At 41.0% G+C, this 24476-nt stretch overlaps 1 protein-coding gene across 1 annotated transcript; it reads right to left on the reverse strand.

Annotated features, from left to right (window-relative positions):
• Positions 1-6495: 6495 nt before the first annotated feature.
• On the reverse strand, positions 6496-10014 carry LOC311509976 (uncharacterized protein). The gene is made up of 4 exons (XM_084575437.1): positions 8854-10014; positions 8510-8696; positions 8038-8165; positions 6496-7764 (listed from the first exon to the last, which is right to left on the reverse strand). The coding sequence occupies exons 1-4, from the start codon at positions 9082-9084 to the stop codon at positions 7447-7449; spliced, it is 864 nt and encodes a 287-aa protein (XP_084431563.1). The 5' UTR covers positions 9085-10014; the 3' UTR covers positions 6496-7446.
• Positions 10015-24476: the final 14462 nt, after the last annotated feature.

The following is a 24476-nucleotide window of genomic DNA, read 5'->3' on the forward strand; positions in this document are numbered from 1 at the left end:
TCGATAGGGTCGAATGGGACTATCTTTTCCATACATTGTCTAGATTTGGATTTGGCCATAAATTCATTAAACTAATTAAGTTGATATACACTGACCCAACTTCATCGGTTTATACCAATTCAATCTCTTCTGATTACTTTTCTATACACAGGGGGACCAAACAAGGAGATCCACTAAGTCCACTACTTTTTGTTTTAGCTATAGAGCCACTTTCAATAGCTCTAAGAAGCAATAGTCGCATTCAAGGTATTGTGCGTGGTGGCCTCACACACACAGTCTCACTCTATGCCGACGATTTATTATTATATACCACTAATCCTATCGCGAGCATACCTGAAGCTCTAACTGTCCTGGAAAACTTTGGAAAAATATCAGGGTACAAACTTAATTATAACAAAAGCGAGTACTTTCCCATTAATAAAACTGCTGAAAATTATCCCAACCTACCATTTAAACTCTCAGTTGACTCTTTTACATATCTGGGAGTAAAAGTTACCAAGTCCTACCATCATTTATTTAAGAACAATTTTGCCCCTCTTCTGGAACAGACCAAAAAAGACATCAAGCGCTGGTCCACTTTACCATTATCCCTTATCGGGAGAATAAACTCTGTAAAAATGAACATAGTACCCAAATATCTTTATTTATTTCAAGCTGTACCTATTTTTATACCACTGTCATTTTTCAAGGCATTTAATCAAACTATCTCTCCTTTTATTTGGAATAATAAATCAGCACGCATAAGGAAAGAATTTTTGGAGAGACCAAAAACTTGTGGTGGACTTTCCTTACCAAACCTTCGTTCATATTATTGGGCTGCAAATCTGAATGCTATCTCTCTATGGTTGAAAGATTGGAGTGGCACAGCTCCTGCGTGGCTTCAAATCGAACGAGCCACTAGCAGTCCACACTCACTCCCTGCTTTATTCTGTGCATCCCTGCCACCAACAGTTAATAATGTGAGTGGAAATGTAATGGTAACTCAGTCATTACATATTTTAAAACAATTCAAAAAATGCTTGGGTGTCCAGAGCATCTCTTCCCACTCTCCCATAGTAAACAACCACCTTTTTCAGCCATCTTTATTAGATAAAGGCTTCCAGACCTGGCATGACAAAGGTATACATAGCATTAGGGATTTATATATTGAAAATACTTTTGCAAGCTTTGAACAACTGTCTGCAAAATATGAGCTGACCAATGCTCACTTTTTCCGCTACTTACAAGTCAGGGATTTTGTGCGTAAGAAATTTGCCAATTTCCCAAACATTCCCCCTTTGTCTTGTCTTGACTCTCTGTTAAGGGTGAATTTGTTTAAAAAAGGTAGGGTGTCAATGATTTATTCACAGATAATGGATACGCTCAGTCCCTCTGTATCTCATATTCGGGAGCAATGGGAAAGTGATATGGGGGTCCCACTTTCAGATGAAGAATGGGACATGGCTCTGCTTAGGGTCCATTCATCTTCTATTTGTTCTAGACATGCTTTAATACAATTTAAGGTCCTTCATAGACTGCACTTTTCCAAAGTTAGACTAGCAAAAATATTTCCAACAATAAACCCCATTTGTGACAGGTGCAAACAGGCCCCTGCTAGTAACTACCATATGCTATGGTCTTGTCCTAAATTGGCCCCTTTCTGGGATTCCTTTTTTGACACAATTTCCAAATCATACAATAGTAATATTGAGCCCTCTCCAACAACTGCCATTTTTGGTATTGCATCGTGTTCAGATGGGTCCACTCTCCCAGCACACCTGCAAAGGGTCATTGCCTTTCTATCCTTATTAGCTAGACGTGCCATTCTTTTTAAATGGAAGGATTCAATTCCTCCAACAAGCAGTCAATGGATTAGAGACGTCATGCTAAATATGAAGCTAGAGAAGATTAGATGTACTCTCAATGGCTCTGTTCACAAATTTTATAAAACGTGGGACCCTTTTATACAATATGTGAATACCTTACCTGGTCTGGAACTGTGAACATATACCTCATGTTTAGACTGTTGTTGCTCTATCCTACTTACCTATTGTATTTATACAGTGATGCACCCCTTATGTTTTATTATTATTTTTTTTTGGGTTTGTTTGTTTTGTTTTGTTTTTCCTTTGTATGTATTTGTCTATTAGGTGTTGCGTCAATTGTTGTGGTTGTTGTTTTGATTGTGAAATATCACATGGTAATCTACACATGTGTCCGTTTTGTGAAAAAACACCATAAATAAAGTGTTAAAAAAAAAAAAGTATGCCAGAGCAGTTCATTGTTGAAAATGTCTGTTGAATTTTAATTTTTTTCGGGCTTCTCCATTCATTTCAATTGGGAAATTTGTCGCAGTTTTTTCGCGACTACGTCGCGAAAAAATCTTGTTTGAAAGAACTGTATAGAAGCACACCGAGTCCGATCGAGACGCACGTTTTGATGTATTTTGACCTGTGTGCGACGAACGGTATTTGAGTTGAAAGGTTTCGAAAATGCGTAGGAAAAAGTTTAATAATAACTAGAAAATTCCCGCAGGAAATTTTGAGAGTGCCGAGTGGGCTGTTGCCGGGGTTCTGTATTGAAAAAGCACACCTCAAATAGTATTTTTTAACATGTATATTTACACACATGAGCCACTAATTCTAGCATTAGCCACAAATGTTAGCACGCTAGCTACTCATGGCAGTAAAGCATTAACCACAAACGTTAGCAATTAGCATGATGAGCTAGCCACTAATTTTAGCATTGGCTTTGTGTGGTATAGCTTCACAATACCCTCAAATAGTAATTTTTAACATGTATATTTACACACATGAGTCACTAATTCTAGCATAAGCTGCTAATGTTAGCAATTAGCATGATGCGCTAGCCACTAATTTTAGCATTGGCTTAGTGTGGTATAGCTTCACAATACCCTCAAATAGTAATTTTTAACATGTATATTTACACACATGAGCCACTAATTCTAGCATTAGCCATAAATGTTAGCAATTAGCATGTCTTTACTACCACGAGCGGCTCGCACGCTAGCTACTCATGGCAGTAAAGCATTAACCACAAATGTTAGCAATTAGCATGTCTTTACTACCACGAGCGGCTGGCACGCTAGCTACTCATGGCAGTAAAGCATTAACCAGAAATGTTAGCAATTACCATGATTCGCTAGCCACTAATTTTAGCATTGGCTTCGTGTGGTATAGCTTCACAATACCCTCAAATAGTAATTTTTAACATGTATATTTACACACATGAGCCACTAATTCTAGCATTAGCCACAAATGTTAGCAAATAGCATGTCTTTACATGCAGTCAAGCATTAGCCGCAAATGTTAGCAATTAGCATGTCTTTACTACCACGAGCGGCTAGCACGCTAGCTACTCATGGCAGTAAAGCGTTAACCACAAATGTTAGCAATTAGCATGTCTTTACTACCATGAGCAGCTAGCACGCTGGCTGCTCTTGGTAGTAAAGCATTAGCCACTAATGTTAGCAATTAGCATGTCTTTACTCCCATGAGCAGCAGCTATAACAAAAAGCACAACTCAAATAGTCATTTAAGGCCTGGTTCCTTCTGACTGGATGGGTGTGAGTTTGATGTCATGCAGGGTACAACAAACCAAACAGGATGAGGAGGATGCAGTAGGCCTGGCTGAGAGAGCGAGACACTGAGAAGGGTCGTCCTTTATGCCCTTCTACAAACTGAAGGGCAGGTACAGGCAGCAGAGCCCTCCCAGCTCCACCTGAAAGCCAGCATCAAATAAGGAAGAGAGTGGGAGGGATCGTCACACCCCCACCTTTAAGAGGGGCATCCTCACTAGGATCCCCAGACAAAGAACGAGCAAATCGTAACAATTGATCGTTAATCATAATAATTTCAACAATAAAACTCATTACTCCTACCTGAGCAATAGTTTAACAGTTTACGGCACAGTCTTACAGTTAGAAAAACATCAATATTAAACTTAACACATCCAGGCTGTAACAAGGAATCAGCGATGAAGTGAAGACCTTCAAATTGTCCTGTTAGTCCAGCTCTTTGTCTCATGTTGGACGTCACTGCAGTCTGTCTGGATCAGCTGGAGGAAAACTATATGCAGACAAATAGACATGTCAAATAATGTTATGTAACATACTGAATATAACTCTTATGAGTGTTCAACAGCTCATTATTTATTTCATTAAAAACATCATATTATATTAAATTACTCCAATTATATATATATACTATCATTAATGTTGTTACAAGCCATAAACGTTTCGTACTTTATGTGATGGAATAATATATTTTTCAGTTTGACACAGTTTTAGTGGCTAACCCCACTAGCCTCCACGTTAGCTCGCGGCAAACTCCCGCGGGTCTGCGGTTAAATCCCGGTTAGCTCGCGGTTAAGTCCCGGTTAGCTCGCGGTTAAATCCCGGTTAGCTTGCCGTTAGCTCGAGGCTAGCTCGCGGTTAGCTCGAGGCTAACTCCGCGGTTTAGTCTCCCCATTGTAACAGTCTGAGAGTCCCTAATGTTTTGTCAGTCTGTGTCTGTAATGCTATAGTGGGAGGGGAGGTGGGGGGGTTGGAGTGGGGGGGTCATAGTGTCAGGTTCTGGCTCCCTACTATAGTCCTGTAATGGGTTTAGGGGGTCATAATGTTTTGGCAGTCTATTACTGTAATGCTTAAATGGAGTGGAGGGGGGTCATAGTGTCAGATTCTGCAGCCCAACTATAGTACTGTAATGGCTTAAGTGGTCATAATGTTTTGGCAGTCTGTGTCTGTAATGCTATAGTGGGAGGGGGGGTGGGGGGGGTTGGAGTGGGGGGGTCATAATGTCAGGTTCTGGCCCCCTACAGTACTGCAGTAATGGTTTGAGGGGGTTTTAATGTTTTGGCAGATCATGTTTTCCAGCAGCTGCGTGTGTGAACGTGTGTAAGCTGGTTGGGGTCTGGTTGTCATGGCTACCAGGGTCAACTGCTCCTGTCAGAATGTCAGTTGGAAGACGGGGAGAGAGAGAGAAAATGCTGAAAAAACGCCTCGAACAGGAAGGACTTGTGGCCAAACCGTATTTCCAATCATTGAACCGACTTAACTTTGGGCATCTTGAGGCTTTCCTGAACGTCTACATATGCAATTTGTGGGTAAAATGAAGAAATGTGACCTATTTAAAGCGATTCAAAAAAGGTTACTTCTGCTTTCCTCCAGAAATTTCCCTGCCTTTTTAACATGGCAGTCTATGGAGCTGTGGATGGGTGTTGCTGGCGCATCTTTGTGTCTGACGCCAAAACTATAAGACTTACAGCTTTAGCAGACGGATATGAGTGAGAAGACAAATTTTCCTACGTTTCTATGTATAAATTATGTCTGTCGTGTGAAATTTGTGGCCATGGGAGCAGTTTCTGTACAGTTTTTTGACTAATTTTCTTCTCTCCTCCTCACTCTAGCTGATGATGTCATCCACTCTAGCACAAACATTCCGCGCAATACACACCCATTATAAACCCTGAAATTTGAGTAAAAACCTACACAACTCTGAGGCTTCATAGTTTAAAAACGGTAAAAGTTGTCGACAAGTGAAGTGAATCTCTGAAGAGAAGGCAAGAGTACCTACGTTTTAAAGTTCAAATGAAGTCTCTCGGTTAAAGTATGCCAGAGCAGTTCATTGTTGAAAATGTCTGTTGATTTATTTATTTTTTCGGGCTTCTCCATTCATTTCAATGGGAAATTTATCGCGGTTTTTCGCGAATAAATTCGCGAAAAACTCACGAATCCCTTATAAAAGTAATAGCACGGGATTCGGGATCAAAACACACGTTTTGATATATCATGTGTTGGGGTCCTCTCGCCGGTTCGGGCCGCATTAATCGGCGAAAAAGGGCGGAAAATGAATAATAAGTAAAAAAAAATAAAACTGCAAAGAAACACGCAGAAGATCAATAGTGGCCTCGTGCCTATGGCACGAGGCCACTCCTCCCATAGCTTGCTATGGGAGGAGTGGCCTCGTGTCATAGGCACTCGGCACTAATAATAATAACTAGAAAATTCCCGCAGGAAATTTTGAGAGTGACTCGAGGGCTGCTGCCGGGGTTATTAAAAAAAGAAAAGGAAAAAGATGTTAGCATTACCAATACTAATGTTGGCATTACCATTTGCCACGCTAACGCGCGGCGCTGACGCACTAAACTACACAGTAAATTTTGCAGTGTTAAAGTAACACTTAAAGAGTTAAATTTAACACCATTTCCGAGTGTATTTGGTCCAACTCGGAATTAGTGTTAAATTAACTCTTACCATAGTGTTTAGAATTTAGAGTTAAATTAACTCTAAATAGAGTAAAAATTTAACACTCGCTTACACTGAATAGTGTTATTGAAATTTTACACCAAAGGTTAAATAACACTGAAGAGTGTAAATATTATTCTTGGTAGAGTTGATAATTCACTCTTCTATGGTGTCAAATCAATTCTGATTGAGTTCCATTCCAGTACAGATTAACACTCTAATAAGTGTTGATATTACACACTGCTGTGTTGATAATTTACTCTCTTGCAGTGAAAAACAAGCTCTTATAGAGTAAAATTCTAACACTGTATAGTGTGAATGAAATTTGACACCATTTCTGAAAATAAATCTTAGCAGTGTTAATTTTACACTTTTGTAGTGTCAACTTACATGCAACACCATTAAGTGAGTAAAAATCACAAGTTTCCACAAAATAATGCATTTAAGAACTTTATTAGCAGCTCTCAACTATGTCAGGCTGAAATATCATCTCATCAAAACATCTCATGTAGAATACAAATCTACATTTAAAACATTGACCTTAAGTCTGCATAAAATGACAATATGGAACAACATAGAAAGAAGAATCTGTCGTTCCATACTTCAATTGTACATCAAATGGTCTGAAGTAACGCAGCTCATTTATGTTCAACATCTTTAGAACCCTGTCAGGATGCAGCCTGACCTCTGTTTCCTGTGGAGATAAGCACTGTAAAGCTGCATCTTTAGCTTGACTATGAATCTCAGAACACACTTCTTCCATAGAGGAAACAAAACTATTTACAGCAGATTGACTTAATCCGGCTGCCTTGAGTTGTGCAACAGCAGAAGCACACATATCTAGAGTGCTCCTATTGGAGTTTCTCAACAGTTCAGATGTTGTGGTTACCTCATCTTTGTTACCCGTCAGCGATGTTGTGGCTGTCTCATCTACATTAGCTGTCACCACCTCTCCTGTGCTCAAATTAACATCAGTGTCAACCTCCTGGTCAATATACTCAGTGTGTTTGGTGTTTAAATGTTTCCTAAAACCAGAAAATGTACCAAACACACATCCACATCCAGTCTGGGCACATTTAAGCCTGAGATTTTTTCCAGGTAAGTAACCATGAACTAATCGTAAATGCCTAACAAGCATATTTGAACTTGTTAACTCAGCCTGACAAACAAAACACTGCATGATAGAGGAGAAACTTCAAGCACTAATGAAGCAACCTCGCCCTAACTTCAGAGACACGAGGACTTTCCTTGACCTTGCCGACATCAATGTTGTACACTGTGGTTTGGATAAAAGTGTACATGTTGTGGAGCATGCTGTTGTATGATGTGCCAAACACAAAATGAGCCTTAAACAGTTCATCAAAGGCACCAAGAGAAGAGGTTGACCTGCAAGGTATGGCATTCTTGTCAAGAATGATGAAGAACTGATGGATTGCATTCTTCTTAACTCCAACAGCCAGGAGATAGGGTTGAGCTCTGGTGGTGATGGCATCGAGATGCTCTTGAATGTTTGTTCCACTCTGCGAAGACAAACACATGAAGATATGATTACAATTGGACAATTGTAATACATAAAACCAAAACAAAAAGAACAGAAAAACTAAATAATAATACTTTAAGTGAGACATATTCACCACCAACTAGTTGCTTATTAGAATACACGTTAGCATCATATTGGCTGTCAGTACTCATTACAAAGCACTTTATTAATGCCTTATTGTGCATGACCATATTCTACAACTATTAGGCAATTATATAAGATTTGTCCCTCAATAACCTCCAAAAACACAAACCTTCTTGAAGACCACAAGATGCTTCTCTGCTTGGGATGCCGAAACCTTTCCTGGTCTCTTCCGACCCTGAGCAGAGGGTGGAATCAGGTGTAGCAGCAATAAAACCGACGAAAGGTCACTGTCCCAACCTGTAACAACAATCGTGTGTTCAATCTCAACACACTTCAGTTATGCGTGCTGTCAACAAAATTCAGTGGCTCTGCAATGGCAGTAGCATTTAAATAAATAAAAAAAAAAACAATAAAAAAAAAACAATAACGGAAAGATAGCAGTTTTATATCATCACAAGAAGTTATCCAAATCAAACCATGGGACAAACACTTCAGTGCTTTTGAAGTTTTGTTCAATATACTGCGTACATAATGTCCTCTTACATTTATCACACATCCAGATATGTAAATGTTTAGATATGATAATTATATATTCCAAGTATATGAGAGCAGCAGAAGAAGAACACGAACAATTATCTTACCAAAGTCAACATCAACTTCAGTGCCATCCTCAGGAGGATCAGCTGCCAGCAAGAGTTCTTCAAGCTCACTTGTGGATAGAAGCTTTCTGCATTGTTGGATGATCTTTTTCTTGAACATGACCGGCCACCTCTCCAGAAGCTTGCTTGAGGTATCCTCTCCAAACATCAGAATGAAATCCTGTTCAACCTGGGGTGGGGTGGTGATGGGTGACAATTTCAATTATCCGACAGGCAACCAAAGTTAACGGGTGATAGTTATTGGGGTATTACTACAACGCCTGTCTACCGTCTTATAAAAACTATTCAACTGTCATAATGTTTTCAAAATAATGATAGATAATTACCAAGCCTTTGACGTCTTTAAAACGTGGAAAGTCAGACAGTATGTTGCTCGACTGCTGGGGGTCAAGGACCATGTTGCGGCGATACACAAACGTCAGTTTCATTTTCTTCTCGACAGTGTCCTCATCAGCTGAATGTTTCATCAATGAGATTGCTTCGTTGCACTCATCTTCAGTCAGGGCAGTCTCTGGATCGAACTCGGACTCTCGTCTGACAGTTGGTCCTCCAGACATGGCTTCACCAGATGATCCTTTGGCTGATTCTACATAACATGGGAAAATACAGTATTATAAATACTGATATCAAAAACAGTTTTAGAAACCTGGCAAACTTTTAAAGAGGTACTCTTTACTCTTTACACCAAAAGTATAAACTTAATTACTGACTGTACTGTGATGAAACATATCAGTGCTGGTGTTAATATTGACATTTTTTTCTTCACAACTTATGATTATTACTATTATTTTGTGCATTGAAAGTGGCTGAAAATGTCTACTGTTTTGAATCACCCTAAAATTTGCCATGCCAGCCTGTAGACAAAGTCAGAGGAATTGAAGGGTGTAGTTAGACTTCAAGAAAAATATTGTATTATTTTAAACATTATGTGCAACAAATGCAATAACTGATCTTGCGACTGTTTTGTTCCATACATTTTTCCAGTATTACCTCCAAACGACGATCGCCTGTCTTTAGCTGTGCCTCTCTGAATAGTTTTAATCCTCCAGGCCAAGTACCCAGTTCCACTCTCACCATCATAATAGTGCTCCTTGGAGGATGAAAGGATAACAAAAAAAAAAGACATTCATTAATAACATTTAAAAGTGAAAACAACAGGCTCTGATAGGATTCAAAATTTTTCAATACAGCATTTAACATTACTACAACCATTACTGTGTGCAACTCACATAGCCACTCTTAGAGAATGGGTCACTGAGGTAGGGGAATAAGGTCACTATTCCTCTGGCGTACATTTCTTTCACTTGTCTGGGTGGGGATGTACTGCAAGGAGAAAGGGGTTTGCGGTTATATTCACTGGATTTAATTTCGATTTCAAATTAATCTCTAAGCAGAACACAAGGACTGTTAACAAATTACCCATTCTTTTCTGTCATGTCAGCTGCTAGTATGTTGACCATTTTTCGTCTGGTTTCATCAGTCAAGGATTTGGTTCGGTTGTATTCATTTATTACACGTTCCCCACCAGGTTTGTTATTAAGAACGGATTCCACCAACTTGGCACATTAGGACTACATCCACTGCAAATCAGAGTTCACTTAAATGCTGGAAATAAATTCATATCATGGCTAAAGATGTCCCGATTCAATCTCAAAGATATCGGCGGAACAATCAGCAGACTACAGACAGTTTATTAATTCAGGTAAAGGCTGCACCGAAGTAACAAACACTGAAGAGCTCCATCCAGACAGTGACAAGGTTATAAGGATTACAGAGAGGATTTGTTAATTTATATTTTATTGTTAAAGATAATAATAATAAAAACAAGCATATAAATTTAATTGATTTTAATAACTTTGATGTACTTGAAGTGTACACTTTATTATAATAAAATAAAAAACTTTCAGGAGCTAAAAAACAAAAAACTTCAAGACATAATGAGATCAACAATGTCTTCCAACCACGTAAATGTCATAAGAACTTATTTCTAAGAACTTACTTGCTCAGCTTCTGCGTCCAACCTCTGGCGTTTTCTGGAGGGACTATCGGAAATGATGTCTGTGTCCTCAGAGTCCAAGGAATTGAGGGATGATGGTTGGGATTGCTCAGGAGAGGCTACCGTGGAAACAGATTCTAATCATGAATTGAGAAATCGAAATAAGAACACATTATATAGAGTTTGCTGATAACCCTAACCTGTCACTTCTAATAAACATCATAACATAATAGAAATTTAACAGAAACAAACCTGAGTCATATTTGATGGTTAACACCCCAGTTGAGGGATCCGTTACTACATCCTGAAAAACATCTTCATCCAACTCAGTCCCTGAACTGTCGACAACTTTCACACCTTCTGTTACAGCTGGGACACCAAACTGTGCAAATGCTAGGACACAGGAACAAAAGCTTGTGTAAACAAGAAAACCATTGCTTATCTAATGATAACATTTCACTACTCACTTAATATTCACTGAATCTGGATTACCTTTTACAGTAGGGCTCAAACAAACACTTAATGTGAATTAAAATTATTTTTTATGTTTTTGTACCAACTATACTTTAAGCAATGCATCCAAAGTTAAGGGTGTGGTTAGAAAGGGTAACACAAAACACATATAGACGTTTGTAAGATATTGATTAATTCCAAAATCCAAGAACTTAAAATTTTCCATCATTTTATATTAATATTCCAGTATATCAATTTTAAACAGCTACTATTACTATTAGCATTTAAAGCTCCTTGTGCAAATCTTAATTCCCTGCAGAGAGTATCAGCACAGTTCATGGTTAAAGTTCATGTGCTCATTATTACAATAAACAAAAACTATATGCACTGTATTCCCTCAAATTTGAGAATATACATAACATACATAAGAATATCATGCATTTCAACTGAACAGTCCAGAAGCGAGGCCACCTTTTGAGGTGAATCACGTTCACTTTGAATATAATAAAGTTTGTTTCAAGCCACCAAACTGCTGGGAAATAATCAGCTATTTTGCAGAAATGACCAGTAAGATTTAATTTAACTTAATCATGTCATCTTCCTGAAGGTGCCCAACTGTCATACGGATTTACTTTACATTGCTGTAGTAACGTTACTTAATCCTACCGTTACAATACAAAAACCACCGGGCGCGTCCGCATTACATGTGCTATTCAATGTTTCAAAACCCACCGGCAGCCGTGGTACGGGAAGCGTCACCAAAGCGGGCCTCCGCTGATCTATTTTTGACGGACACCGCGGGCAGCCCGCTTCAACACAGAGCACCTCGAGCGGGCAGAAGCCGGACACAGAAAAAGCAGAGAGGATCCGGTCGATTTTCAAAATAAAACACACCGCGCAAACTACCGGTAGTAAAAACAGACAAAAGAGAAACTAATTAACTACGTAGCATATTTACACACGGAGAAGCAGATCTAGAAGCACATAAACGAAAGAAAATGACAAAAATCTGAGCAAGTAAACAAAGTCTGGCGGGCTAAACGCTTCTGAAACGCTCCCGCTAGGGTTTGAAGTCGCGTGCAGGACCGACCAAAACAGCGTCACGTGACAGAGACGTGCGGGTTTCGGGGTTAAATTTAATGTCTCCAACACATTAAAAACGACAACGTCTGTCAGTAACACCTGCGGTAACTTTAAAATACAAAAGACAACGCTTACTCAGTACCCAGAGTTAATGTCTAACCGCTCATGCAAAGGCAACGGATAGTCCAGCTAACATGAACTTTAGCTAGTTTAGCCAACTCCCCACACTAGCAATCTTCGCTATTCCACTATAATATTTGAACGTCACAAAGAACTACACAATCACACATCCACACTGTATTAACAAAGTTAACATAACTCTTGATAATTTGAGTGTTTGCTAGTTAATGTTAATTAGCTAGCGTTAGCTACCTTAATGCTGCTCGCACATGGACTTGACATTCACTCGGCCACTACACATTAGCCGTCTGAAATTCGGCATTTGAAGACATAAAACGAGTTAAAGTTCACAGTTAACAGTGATATAAAGTCATTCTAAAATGCTGCTTCTGTTGAAAGGACAAATAATGCGTTTAATAGTCAATTAGGAGACACTTACCGCAGTCCTTCGGCACGAAGAAAATGGCGGCCTGAAATTTCCATTAGACGAGGGGGGTGGGCGGAGCTTTCCAGAGTACGTTTGACACTCCGTAGTTTAACGACGTATATTTTCACCAACACTGGGCGGTATCTTACTCCAGCTGTTGTTGTAATAACTCTGAAGGAGTCAATGTACTTTGACATTGCATATTTAACACTGTAGAATTTACTTTGAGCTAAGGGTAGAGATTAGCACAGTCACGCACACACACAATAGAAAACATTCAGCTCAGATGTACACACAGAGCAAGCAGAGTGACAGTCACCTCAAAAAATGTCTTGCTTTACCTCTCTGTTACTGCCTGTCTGTCTTTTACCCTCTCTCTGTCTCTTTCTTTGTTATTTACTTAAATAAACTGAAATTAACTGCCAAGGACTACAAAAATGGCTGCAGCTGTGGCCCTGGCCTGAGGCTGCCATGGTGACTCTGCTGGTTGCCATGACTACTCACAGACACAGGAGAGGAGAAGGAAGAAATTTTGATTTTTTGCCCTCTGACAGTCCTCGCATTTGGGCTCACTGAGGCAAAACCAAAGCTCACATCAGAAAAAAAAAACAGACAGTGATTGGCAGGAGAAGTTCCCGAACACACTGATGTAATTTTGGTGTCTCTGGAGTAAATATTGTGGAAACTGTGGCGAGTATAAGAAGAGGGTGGATTCAGCTTTCCTCGAAAATCAGCTTCATATTTTGAATGGGAGTTTATTGGCAGTTGGAGCGGGACACTCCTCACTCTGGGGCACGCCATTCAAATTCAGAAAATGTCTCGTCTTAGGCGAGCACATTGTATGAATCAGGACAAGTTCCTCTACAAAAGTGGAAAAAATCTAATGTCTACGATGTAAGATGTGCCCAGGAGCAGCGTGGAAAGAGAAAAATTTCAGTGAATTTCAGACAGCCTCTACCACTCTAGCCTCTGAGGTCTCCCACTCTACGCCGAACATTCCACGCAATACACACCCATTATAAACTCAGAAATTTCACATGATTGATCACGATGATTGACGAGTGATTGATCGAAAAGTATAAAAGATATCAAAAATCTGAATAGAACTTTTATAGAGGACAAATTTACCTACATTTTAAAGTTTAAATGAAGTCTGTAGGTGAAATTTTGCGGGAGGAGTTAGCTTTTGAAAATGCCCCTCAAAAGTGTCAGTTTTTTCGTTTTTTCGCAGTTTCCCATTCATTTCAATGGGACGATTTTCGCAGTTTTTCGCGAATAAATTCGCGAAAAATTCGTGGATTCCTTATAAAAGTAATAGCACACCATTCCCGATAAAGGCGCACGTTTTGATGTAATTTTTGTCGGTGTCGCCCCAAAATTGCGGGGCGAGTTAGAGACCGAAAAAAGGTACGGAAGATGAATAATAATATAGAAGAAACACGCAGAAGAACAATAGTGTCTCGTGGCTTCGCCACGAGACACGACTCCCCATATAGCTTAGAGCTATATGGGGAGTCGTGTCTCGTGCGTAGCCTCGAGTCACTAATAAGAAGAAAAAACGTAGTGAAGAACAATAGTTTGCAGTGCTTCGCACTGCAAACTATTGACCCCCATAGCTTTGCTATGAGAGGGGTCAATAGTTTGCATTGCGTAGCACTGCATCACTAACTAGAAAATTCCCGCGGAAATTTTTGAAGTGCCGAGTGGGCTGTTGCCGGGGTTCTGTATTGAAAAAGCACACCTCAAATAGCCACAAATGTTAGCAATTAGCATGTCTTTACTACCACAAGCGGCTAGCACGCTAGCTACTCATGGCAGTAAAGCATTAACCACAAATGTTAGCAATTAGCATGTCTTTACTACCACGAGCGGCTAGCACGCTAGCTACTCATGGCAGTAAAGCATTAACCACAAACGTTAGCAATTAGCATGATGCGCTCGCCACTAATCTTAGCATTGGCTTAGTGTGGTATAGCTTCACAATACCCTCAAATAGTAATTTTTAACATGTATATTTACACACATGAGCCACTAATTCTAGCATTAGCCAGAAATGTTAGCAATTAGTATGTCTTTACATGCAGTCAAGCATTAGCCGCAAATGTTAGCAATTAGCATGTCTTTACTACCACGAGCGGCTAGCACGCTAGCTACTCATGGCAGTAAAGCGTTAACCACAAATGTTAGCAATTAGCATGTCTTTACTACCATGAGCAGCTAGCACGCTGGCTGCTCTTGGTAGTAAAGCATTAGCCACTAATGTTAGCAATTAGCATGTCTTTACTAAGTAGCATGTCTTTACTCCCATGAGCAGCAGCTATAACAAAAAGCACAACTCAAATAGTCATTTAAGGCCTGGTTCCTACTGACTGGATGGGTGTGAGTTTGATGTCATGCAGGGTACAACAAACCAAACAGGATGAGGAGGATGCAGTAGGCCTGGCTGAGAGAGAGAGACACTGAGAAGGGTCGTCCTTTATGCTTCGCCTTCTACAAACTGAAGGGCAGGTACAGGCAGCAGACCCCTCCCAGCTCCACCTGAAAGCCAGCATCAAATAAGGAAGAGAGTGGGAGGGATCGTCACACCCCCACCTTTAAGAGGGGCGTCCTCACTAGGATCCCCAGACAAAGAACGAGCAAATCGTAATAATTGATCGTTAATCATAATCATTTTGACAATAAAACTCATTACTCCTACCTGAGCAATAGTTGAACAGTTTACGGCACAGTCTTACAGTGAGAAAAACGTCAATATTAAACTTAACACATCCAGGCAGTAACAAGGAATCAGCGATGAAGTGAAGACCTTCAAACTGTCCTGTTAGTCCAGCTCTTTGTCTTATGTTGGACGTCACTGCAGTCTGTCTGGATCAGCTGGAGGAAAACTATAGGCAGACAAATAGACATGTCAAATAATGTTATGTAACATACTGAATATAACTCTTATGAGTGTTCAACAGCTCATTATTTATTTAATTAAAAACATCATATTATATTAAACGAGACAATTCCCCTGCGGGAAATCGCGAGAGTGATGCAGTGGCCGCAGCAGTCTGCGATACCATGCTATATTGCTGTGATAGTACGATGCTACGATGCTATGATGATGCTACTATGCCAAGATGCTACAATGCTATGATGCTAAGATACTAAGATGCTATGATACTAAGATGCTACAAAGCTAAGATACTATGTTGCTACTATGCCAAGATGCTACAATGCTATGATGCTAAGATACTAAGATGCTATGATACTAAGATGCTACAAAGCTAAGATACTATGTTGCTACGATGCTAAGATGCTACAATGCAATTATACTAAGATGCTATGATGCTTTAATGATCACCTGTTCATATAGTCATAATATAATCCTGGTGAAAATATTTGCGACTTACGTTGCAAATAATTTCATGTTTGACTACAAAAAGTAATGGTCAGGTCAAGACAGGTATGAAAGTATTCGCGACTTACGTTGCGAATGTCTTTACTAAGTAGCATGTCTTTACTACCATGAGCAGCAGCTATAACAAAAAGCACAACTCAAATAGTCATTTAAGGCCTGGTTCCTTCTGACTGGATGGGTGTGAGTTTGATGTCATGCAGGGTACAACAAACCAAACAGGATGAGGAGGATGCAGTAGGCCTGGCTGTGAGAGAGAGACACTGAGAAGGGTCGTCCTTTACGCCCTTCTACAAACTGAAGGGCAGGTACAGGCAGCAGACCCCTCCCAGCTCCACCTGAAAGCCAGCATCAAATAAGGAAGAGAGTGGGAGGGATCGTCACACCCCCACCTTTAAGAGGGGTGTCCTCACTAGGATCCCCAGACAAAGAACGAGCAAATCGTAACAATTGATCGTTAATCATAATAATTTTAACAATAAAACTCATTACTCCTACCTGAGCAATAGTTTAACAGTTTACGGCACAGTCTTACAGTTAGATAAACAATAATATTAAACTTAACACATCCAGGCTGTAACAAGGAATCAGCGATGAAGTGAAGACCTTCAAATTGTCCTGTGAGTCCAGCTCTTTGTCTCATGTTGGACGTCACTGCAGTCTGTCTGGATCAGCTGGAGGAAAACTATAGGCAGACAAATAGACATGTCAAATAATGTTATGTAACATACTTAATATAACTCTTATGAGTGTTCAACAGCTCATTATTTATTTAATTAAAAACATCATATTATATTAAATTACTCCAATTATATATATATACTGTCATTAATGTTGTTGCAAGCCATAAATGTTTCCTACTTTATGTGGTGGAATAATATATTTTTCAGTTTGACACAGTTTCATTTAAAAATATCTTCCCTTTAAATTGTAAAACTTCAACATTATTACTGTGATAAGCACCCGTTAGCAACGGGGCGAATTAGCCGGCGGCTAACCCCACTACCCTCCGCGTTAGCTCACGGCTAACTGCAGCGGCTAATTCGTGTTTAACTCCCGCGGGTCCGCGGTTAAATCCCGGTTAGCTAGCGGTTAGCTAGCGGTTAGCTCGAGGCTAACTCCGCGGTTGAGTCCGCGGCGTTAAGGTAGCGGCTAGCTAGCTCCGTTAGCTCCGCTAGCTTGCTAACATACATGCGCTATGCTGGACGGCTAGTCGTCGGCTAAATCACTGGGCGGCTAGTCGTTAGCGTCTGTTAGCAGTTAAGCTATTCACTGACCTAATGAGATGAAGGAAACGGGTCAGGGATGTTGTGTCAGGAGTTTCAGCAAAGCAGCCAGATATAATTTGTGTTTAAAATAAAGGAAAAGGTCATAATGTCAGGTTCTGGCCCCCTACAGTACTGCAGTAATGGTTTGGGGGGTTTTAATGTTTTGGCAGATCCTGTTTTCCACTGAGAGCTCTTTTCCCGCCTCTCGTCCCCTGCAGCTGCGTGTGTGAACGTGTGTAAGCTGGTTGGGGTCTGGTTGTCATGGCTACCAGGGTCAACTGCTCCTGTCAGAATGTCAGTTGGAAGACGGGGAGAGAGAGAGAAAATGCTGAAAAAACGCCTCGAACAGGAAGGACTTGTGGCCAAACCGTATTTCCAATCATTGAACCGACTTCACTTTGGGCATCTTGAGTCTTTCCTGAACGTCTACATATGCAATTTGTGGGTAAAATGAAGAAATGTGACCTATTTAAAGCGATTCAAAAAAGGTTACTTCTGCTTTCCTCCAGAAATTTCCCTGCCTTTTTAACATGGCAGTCTATGAAGCTGTGGATGGGAGTTGCTGGCGCATCTTTGCGTCTCACGCCAAAACTATAAGACTTTACAGCTTTAGCAGACGAATTTGAGCGAGAAGACAAATTTTCCTACGTTTCTATGTATAAATTATATCTGAGGTGTGAAATTTGTGGCCACGGGAGCAGTTTCTGTTTTATTTTTTGCCTAATTTTCTTCTCTCCTCCTCACTCTAGCTGATGATCTCATCCACTCTGGCACAAACATTCCGCGCAATACACACCCATTATAAACCCTGAAATTTGAGTAAAAACCTACACAACTCTGAGGCTTCATAGTTTAAAAACGGTAAAAGGAGTCGATAAGTGAAGTGAATCGCTGAAGAGAAGGCAAGAGTACCTACGTTTTAAAATTTAAATGGAGTCTCTCGGTGAAAGTATGCCAGAGCAGTTGATTGTTGAAAATGTCTGTTGATTTTTTTTTTTTTTCGGGCTTCTCCATTCATTTCAATGGGAAATTTTCTGCGGTTTTTCGCGAATAAATTCGCGAAAAACTCGTCAATCCCTTATAAAAGTAATAGCACGGGATTCGGGATCAAAACACACGTTTTGATATATCATGTGTTGGGGTCCTCTCGCCGGTTCGGGCCGCATTAATCGGCGAAAAAGGGCGGAAAATGAATAATAAAACTGCAAAGAAACACGCAGAAGATTAATAGTGCCTCGTGCCTATGGCACGAGGCACTACTCCCAGAGCTTGCTAGCTCTGGGAGTAGTGCCTCGGGTCATAGGCACTCGGCACTAACTAGACAATTCCCCTGCGGGAAATCGCGAGAGTGATGCAGTGGCCGCAGCAGTCTGCGATACCATGCTATATTGCTGTGATAGTACGATGCTACGATGCTACGATGATGCTACTATGCCAAGATGCTACAATGCTATGATGCTAAGATACTGAGATGCTATGATACTAAGATGCTACAAAGCTAAGATACTATGTTGCTACGATGCTAAGATGCTACAATGCAATTATACTAAGATGCTATGATGCTTTAATGATCACCTGTTCATATAGTCATAATATAATCCTGGTGAAAATATTTGCGACTTACGTTGCAAATAATTTCATGTTTGACTACAAAAAGTAATGGTCAGGTCAAGACAGGTATGAAAGTATTCGCGACTTACGTCGCGAATGTCTTTACTAAGTAGCATGTCTTTACTACCATGAGCAGCAGCTATAACAAAAAGCACAACTCAAATAGTCATTTAAGGCCTGGTTCCTTCTGACTGGATGGGTGTGAGTTTGATGTCATGCAGGGTACAACAAACCAAACAGGATGAGGAGGATGCAGTAGGCCTGGCTGAGAGAGAGAGACACTGAGAAGGGTCGTCCTTTATGCTTCGCCTTCTACAAACTGAAGGGCAGGTACAGGCAGCAGACCCCTCCCAGCTCCACCTGAAAGCCAGCATCAAATAAGGAAGAGAGTGGGAGGGATCGTCACACCCCCACCTTTAAGAGGGCTGTCCTCACGAGGATCCCCAGACAAAGAACGAGCAAATCGTAATAATTGATCGTTAATCATAATAATTTTAACAATAAAACTCATTACTCCTACCTGAGCAATAGTTTAACAGTTTACGGCACAGTCTTACAGTTAGAAAAACGTCAATATTAAACTTAACACATCCAGGCTGTAACAAGGAATCAGCGATGAAGTGAAGACCTTCAAACTGTCCTGTTAGTCCAGCTCTTTGTCTCATGTTGGACGTCACTGCAGTCTGTCTGGATCAGCTGGAGGAAAACTATACGCAGACAAATAGACATGTCAAATAATGTTATGTAACATACTGAATATAACTCTTATGAGTGTTCAACAGCTCATTATTTATTTAATTAAAAATATCATATTATATTAAATTACTCCAATTATTTATATATACTGTCATTAATGTTGTTACAAGCCATAAACGTTTCCTACTTTATGTGGTGGAATAATATATTTTTCAGTTTGACACAGTTTTAGTGGCTAACCCCACTAGCCTCCGCGTTAGCTCGCGGCTAACTCCCGCGGGTCCGCGGTTAAATCCCGGTTAGCTCGCGGTTAAGTCCCGGTTAGCTCGCGGTTAAATCCCGGTTAGCTTGCGGTTAGCTCGAGGCTAGCTCGCGGTTAGCTCGAGGCTAACTCCGCGGTTTAGTCCGCGGCGGTTAGCTAGCTGCTAGCTCCGCTAGCTCGCTAACATACATGAGCTATGCTGGAAGGCTAGCCTAAGGCTAAAACATTGGGCAGCTAGTAGTTAACTTCTATTAACAGTTCAGCTATGTTGGGCACAAACACTTAACATATAAATAATTCTAGAAACTCACTTACCTAATAAAGTGATAGCACCAACAGAGGAGGGAGGGAGAGAGAGAGGGAAGGAGGGAGAGGGAGAGAGAGAGCGAGAGGGGGGGGGGGGGGGGGGGTCATGGAGTGTTCTGTCTCCCCATTGTAACAGTCTGAGAGTCCCTAATGTTTTGTCAGTCTGTGTCTGTAATGCTATAGTGGGAGGGGAGGTGGGGGGGTTGGAGTGGGGGGGTCATAGTGTCAGGTTCTGGCTCCCTACTATAGTCCTGTAATGGGTTTAGGGGGTCATAATGTTTTGGCAGTCTGTGTCTGTAATGCTTAAATGGAGTGTGGGGGGGGGGGTCATAGTGTCAGATTCTGGCTCCCTACTATAGTCCTGTAATGGGTTGAGGGGTCATAATGTTTTGGCAGTCTGTGTCTGTAATGCTATAGTGGGAGGGGGGGTGGGGGGGGTTGGAGTGGGGGGGTCATAATGTCAGGTTCTGGCCCCCTACAGTACTGCAGTAATGGTTTGAGGGGGTTTTAATGTTTTGGCAGATCCTGTTATCCACTGAGAACTCTTTTCCCGCCACTCGGGTCTGGTTGTCATGGCTACCAGGGTCAACTGCTGCTCCTTCTCCTTCTCCCTCTCACCTCTGCCTGAGTCAGAGGGAAAGTGCAGACTAGGATTTGCCCTCCGAACAAATGCTTGTATCTCAAAAACTACAAGTGCTATCGAGAAAACAAACACATCGTGAGCGTCAGCCAAGGGTTTTCTACAATTTAGTGTTGTCGCCACGCGCGTACTGCCAAAATTGTGGCCGTAGTCGTTTTGGAAAGAAAGTATGCGACACGAAAAAATCGTCGAGAAATCCCTCTCGATTTCCACATACACACACATGGGGAAAAATTCGAAAAGCTGTCGCCGCACTCCTCTCTCAGAGGAGCCTCCAGTCCAAACCGTACGTCCCACACATATCAAACCAACACCATCTTAAAGCCAACAAAAATCCCTACGTTTTTATGTATTTTTTATCTCTGTACCTCAAAAAATGTGGCCACCACGTGAGATTGAACCTTTTTTTTTCAGAATATCACCGAAACTCTGAAGTTAGAGTGAGGCTCAGAGGGAGGGATTTTTAATTTTTTTCCCCAAATTTCACCAAACGTAAACTGCGACCCTGACCAAACCGTAAAAGGTATCGAAACGCCGTTTTCAGGAAGAGAAAGCTACACTTCCCGTGCCTCGTACAAACTTCCAAGCAAGTTTCTACTACAAAGCATGGCCGAGTAATCACTCGACAAAGCCAAGCTGTAAATTTTGGAATGTTGCCGCTTTTTTCGGGCTTCTCCATTCATTTCAATGGGAAATTTATCGCGTTTTTTTCGCGACTATGTCGCGAAAAAATCTTGTTTGGAAGAACTGTATAGAAGCACACCGAGTCCGATCGAGACGCACGTTTTGATGTATTTTGTGTCTGTGTGCGACGAACGGTATTTGAGTTGAAAAGTTTCGAAAATCGGCCGTAGGAAAAAGTTTAATAATAACTAGACAATTCCCCTGCGGGAAATCGCGAGAGTGATGCAGTGGCCGCAGCAGTCTGCGATACCATGCTATATTGCTGTGATAGTACGATGCTACGATGCTACGATGATGCTACTATGCCAAGATGCTACAATGCTGAATGAATGAATTAATTTATTGATCATTGAGAGATACTCACGAGCACGAACGGGGGGACGAGCTTGAGAGCAGGGTCGGTGGGAAGGCTCCTCTCCGGCCGGGGGGGACGTCTGATGAAACATTAAGACCAAACACATACAGAACTCAGCAGTTAAGGAGAAAACAATAGATGTAACATTTCTAGAGCCATTTTCACGCAGACAGATGTCATTGTGGCACAGAAGCTTATCTACTGTGTAAATACCTCCAGGGGGGAAGGGGTGGACCTCAGCTCCTCCAGGTCGAGCCTCCTCCAGCGCTGCTTCACCGCCATGGAACGTCTGGACTTCCTAGGCATCCTGCTGACAAAAAATAGACAGAAAAAAAAAACAAGACAAAATACTTTTCAAAGCTTAACAGGCTATCAAACCTATCAAACTAACCTAAACCCTAACCTTTACCTAAACTCTAACTACCTAATGTAAAATAATCTAATCTAAGACAAATTAATGTAATATGTTATACTTAAATTAAATCTGTGTAGATGAAGGTGTGGTGAATGTATGTGTGTGGGTGAGGTGGCGATACTGCTCTGTGATGGTTGAGGGCGATGAATCAACGATGATCACTCTCAGCTGTCGAAGCACAGGAACCCTTTAATCCTATCAAAGACAATGCAAAAAAATTGAAATGTCTTTCAAATGTTATAAGTAAATGTAAGCAACAAGCTAATAACAAAGCAGACACATGTTAAACATCTGTAGTTGTCATAAAGTGTGTGTTTTCCTTATACTAAGATGCTATGATGCTAAGATACTACAATGCTAAGATGCTTTAATGATGCTACAATGCTATGATGCTAAGATGCTTTAATGATGCTACCATGCTATGATGCTTTAATGATCACCTGTTCATATAGTCATAATATAATCCTGGTGAAATTATTTGCGATTTACGTCGCAAATAATTTCATGTTTGACTACAAAAAGTAATGGTCACGTCAAGACAGGTATGAAAGTATTCGCGACTTACGTCGCGAATGTCTTTACTAAGTAGCATGTCTTTACTACCATGAGCAGCAGCTATAACAAAAAGCACAACTCAAATAGTCATTTAAGGCCTGGTTCCTTCTGACTGGATGGGTGTGAGTTTGATGTCATGCAGGGTACAACAAACCAAACATGATGAGGAGGATGCAGTAGGCCTGGCTGAGAGAGAGAGACACTGAGAAGGGTCGTCCTTTATGCCCTTCTACAAACTGAAGGGCAGGTACAGGCAGCAGACCCCTCCCAGCTCCACCTGAAAGCCAGCATCAAATAAGGAAGAGAGTGGGAGGGATCTCACTAGGATCCCCAGACAAAGAACGAGCAAATCGTAACAATTGATAATAATTTTAACAATAAAACTCATTACTCCTACCTGAGCAATAGTTTAAAAGTTTACGGCACAGTCTTACAGTTAGAAAAACAATAATATTAAGCTTAACACATCCAGGCTGTAACAAGGAATCAGCGATGAAGTGAAGACCTTCAAATTGTCCTGCGAGTCCAGCTCTTTGTCTCATGTTGGACGTCACTGCAGTCTGTCTGGATCAGCTGGAGGAAAACTATAGGCAGACAAACAGACATGTCAAATAATGTTATGTAACATACTTAATATAACTCTTATGAGTGTTCAACAGCTCATTATTTATTTAATTAAAAACATCATATTATATTAAATTACTCCAATTATATATATATACTGTCATTAATGTTGTTGCAAGCCATAAATGTTTCCTACTTTATGTGGTGGAATAATATATTTTTCAGTTTGACACAGTTTAATTTAAAAATATCTTCCCTTTAAATTGTAAAACTTCAACATTATTACTGTGATAAGCACCCGCTAGCAAGGCGGCGAATTAGCCGGCGGCTAACCCCACTAGCCTCCGCGTTAGCTCACGGCGAACTGCCGCGGCTAATTCGTGTTTAACTCCCGCGGGTCCGCGGTTAAATCCCGGTTAGCTAGCGGTTAGTTAGCGGTTAGCTCGAGGCTAACTCCGCGGTTGAGTCCGCGGCGTTAAGGTAGCGGCTAGCTAGCTCCGTTAGCTCCGCTAGCTTGCTAACATACATGAGCTATGCTGGAAGGCTAGTCGTCGGCTAAATCACTGGGCGGCTAGTCGTTAGCGTCTGTTAGCAGTTTAGCTATTCACTGACCTAATAAGATGAAGGAAACGGGTCAGGGATGTTGTGTCAGGAGTTTCAGCAAAGCAGCCAGATATAATTTGTGTTTAAAATAAAGGAAAAGGTCATAATGTCAGGTTCTGGCCCCCTACAGTACTGCAGTAATGGTTTGGGGGGTTTTAATGTTTTGGCAGATCATGTTTTCCACTGAGAGCTCTTTTCCCGCCTCTCGTCCCCAGCAGCTGCGTGTGTGAACGTGTGTAAGCTGGTTGGGGTCTGGTTGTCATGGCTACCAGGGTCAACTGCTCCTGTTCGAATGTCAGTTGGAAGGCGGGGAGAGAGAGAGAAAATGCTGAAAAATCGCCTCGAACAGGAAGGACTTGTGGCCAAACCGTATTTCCAATCATTGAACCGACTTAACTTTGGGCATCTTGAGGCTTTCCTGAACGTCTAGATGTGTAATTTGTGGGTAAAATGAAGAAATGTGACCTATTCTAAGCGATTCAAAGAAAGGTTACGTCTGCTTTCCTCCAGA

This window comes from Chelon labrosus (assembly GCF_963514085.1).
Source record: "Chelon labrosus genome assembly, contig: SCAFFOLD_41, whole genome shotgun sequence".
Lineage (NCBI taxonomy): Eukaryota > Metazoa > Chordata > Actinopteri > Mugiliformes > Mugilidae > Chelon > Chelon labrosus.

What these genes read in the sequence shown, in the direction of transcription:
- LOC311509976 (XM_084575437.1), bottom strand. Translation starts at nt 9,084, where the DNA reads ATGTCTGGAGGACCAACTGTCAGACGAGAGTCCGAGTTCGATCCAGAG. An exon ending in TTAAAGACGTCAAAGGCTTG is followed by an intron (nt 8,697 to 8,853) that starts GTAATTATCTAT and finishes ACCCCACCCCAG; the next exon opens with GTTGAACAGGATTTCATTCT. An exon ending in ATCTTGTGGTCTTCAAGAAG is followed by an intron (nt 7,765 to 8,037) that starts GTTTGTGTTTTT and finishes TTGTCTTCGCAG; the next exon opens with AGTGGAACAAACATTCAAGA.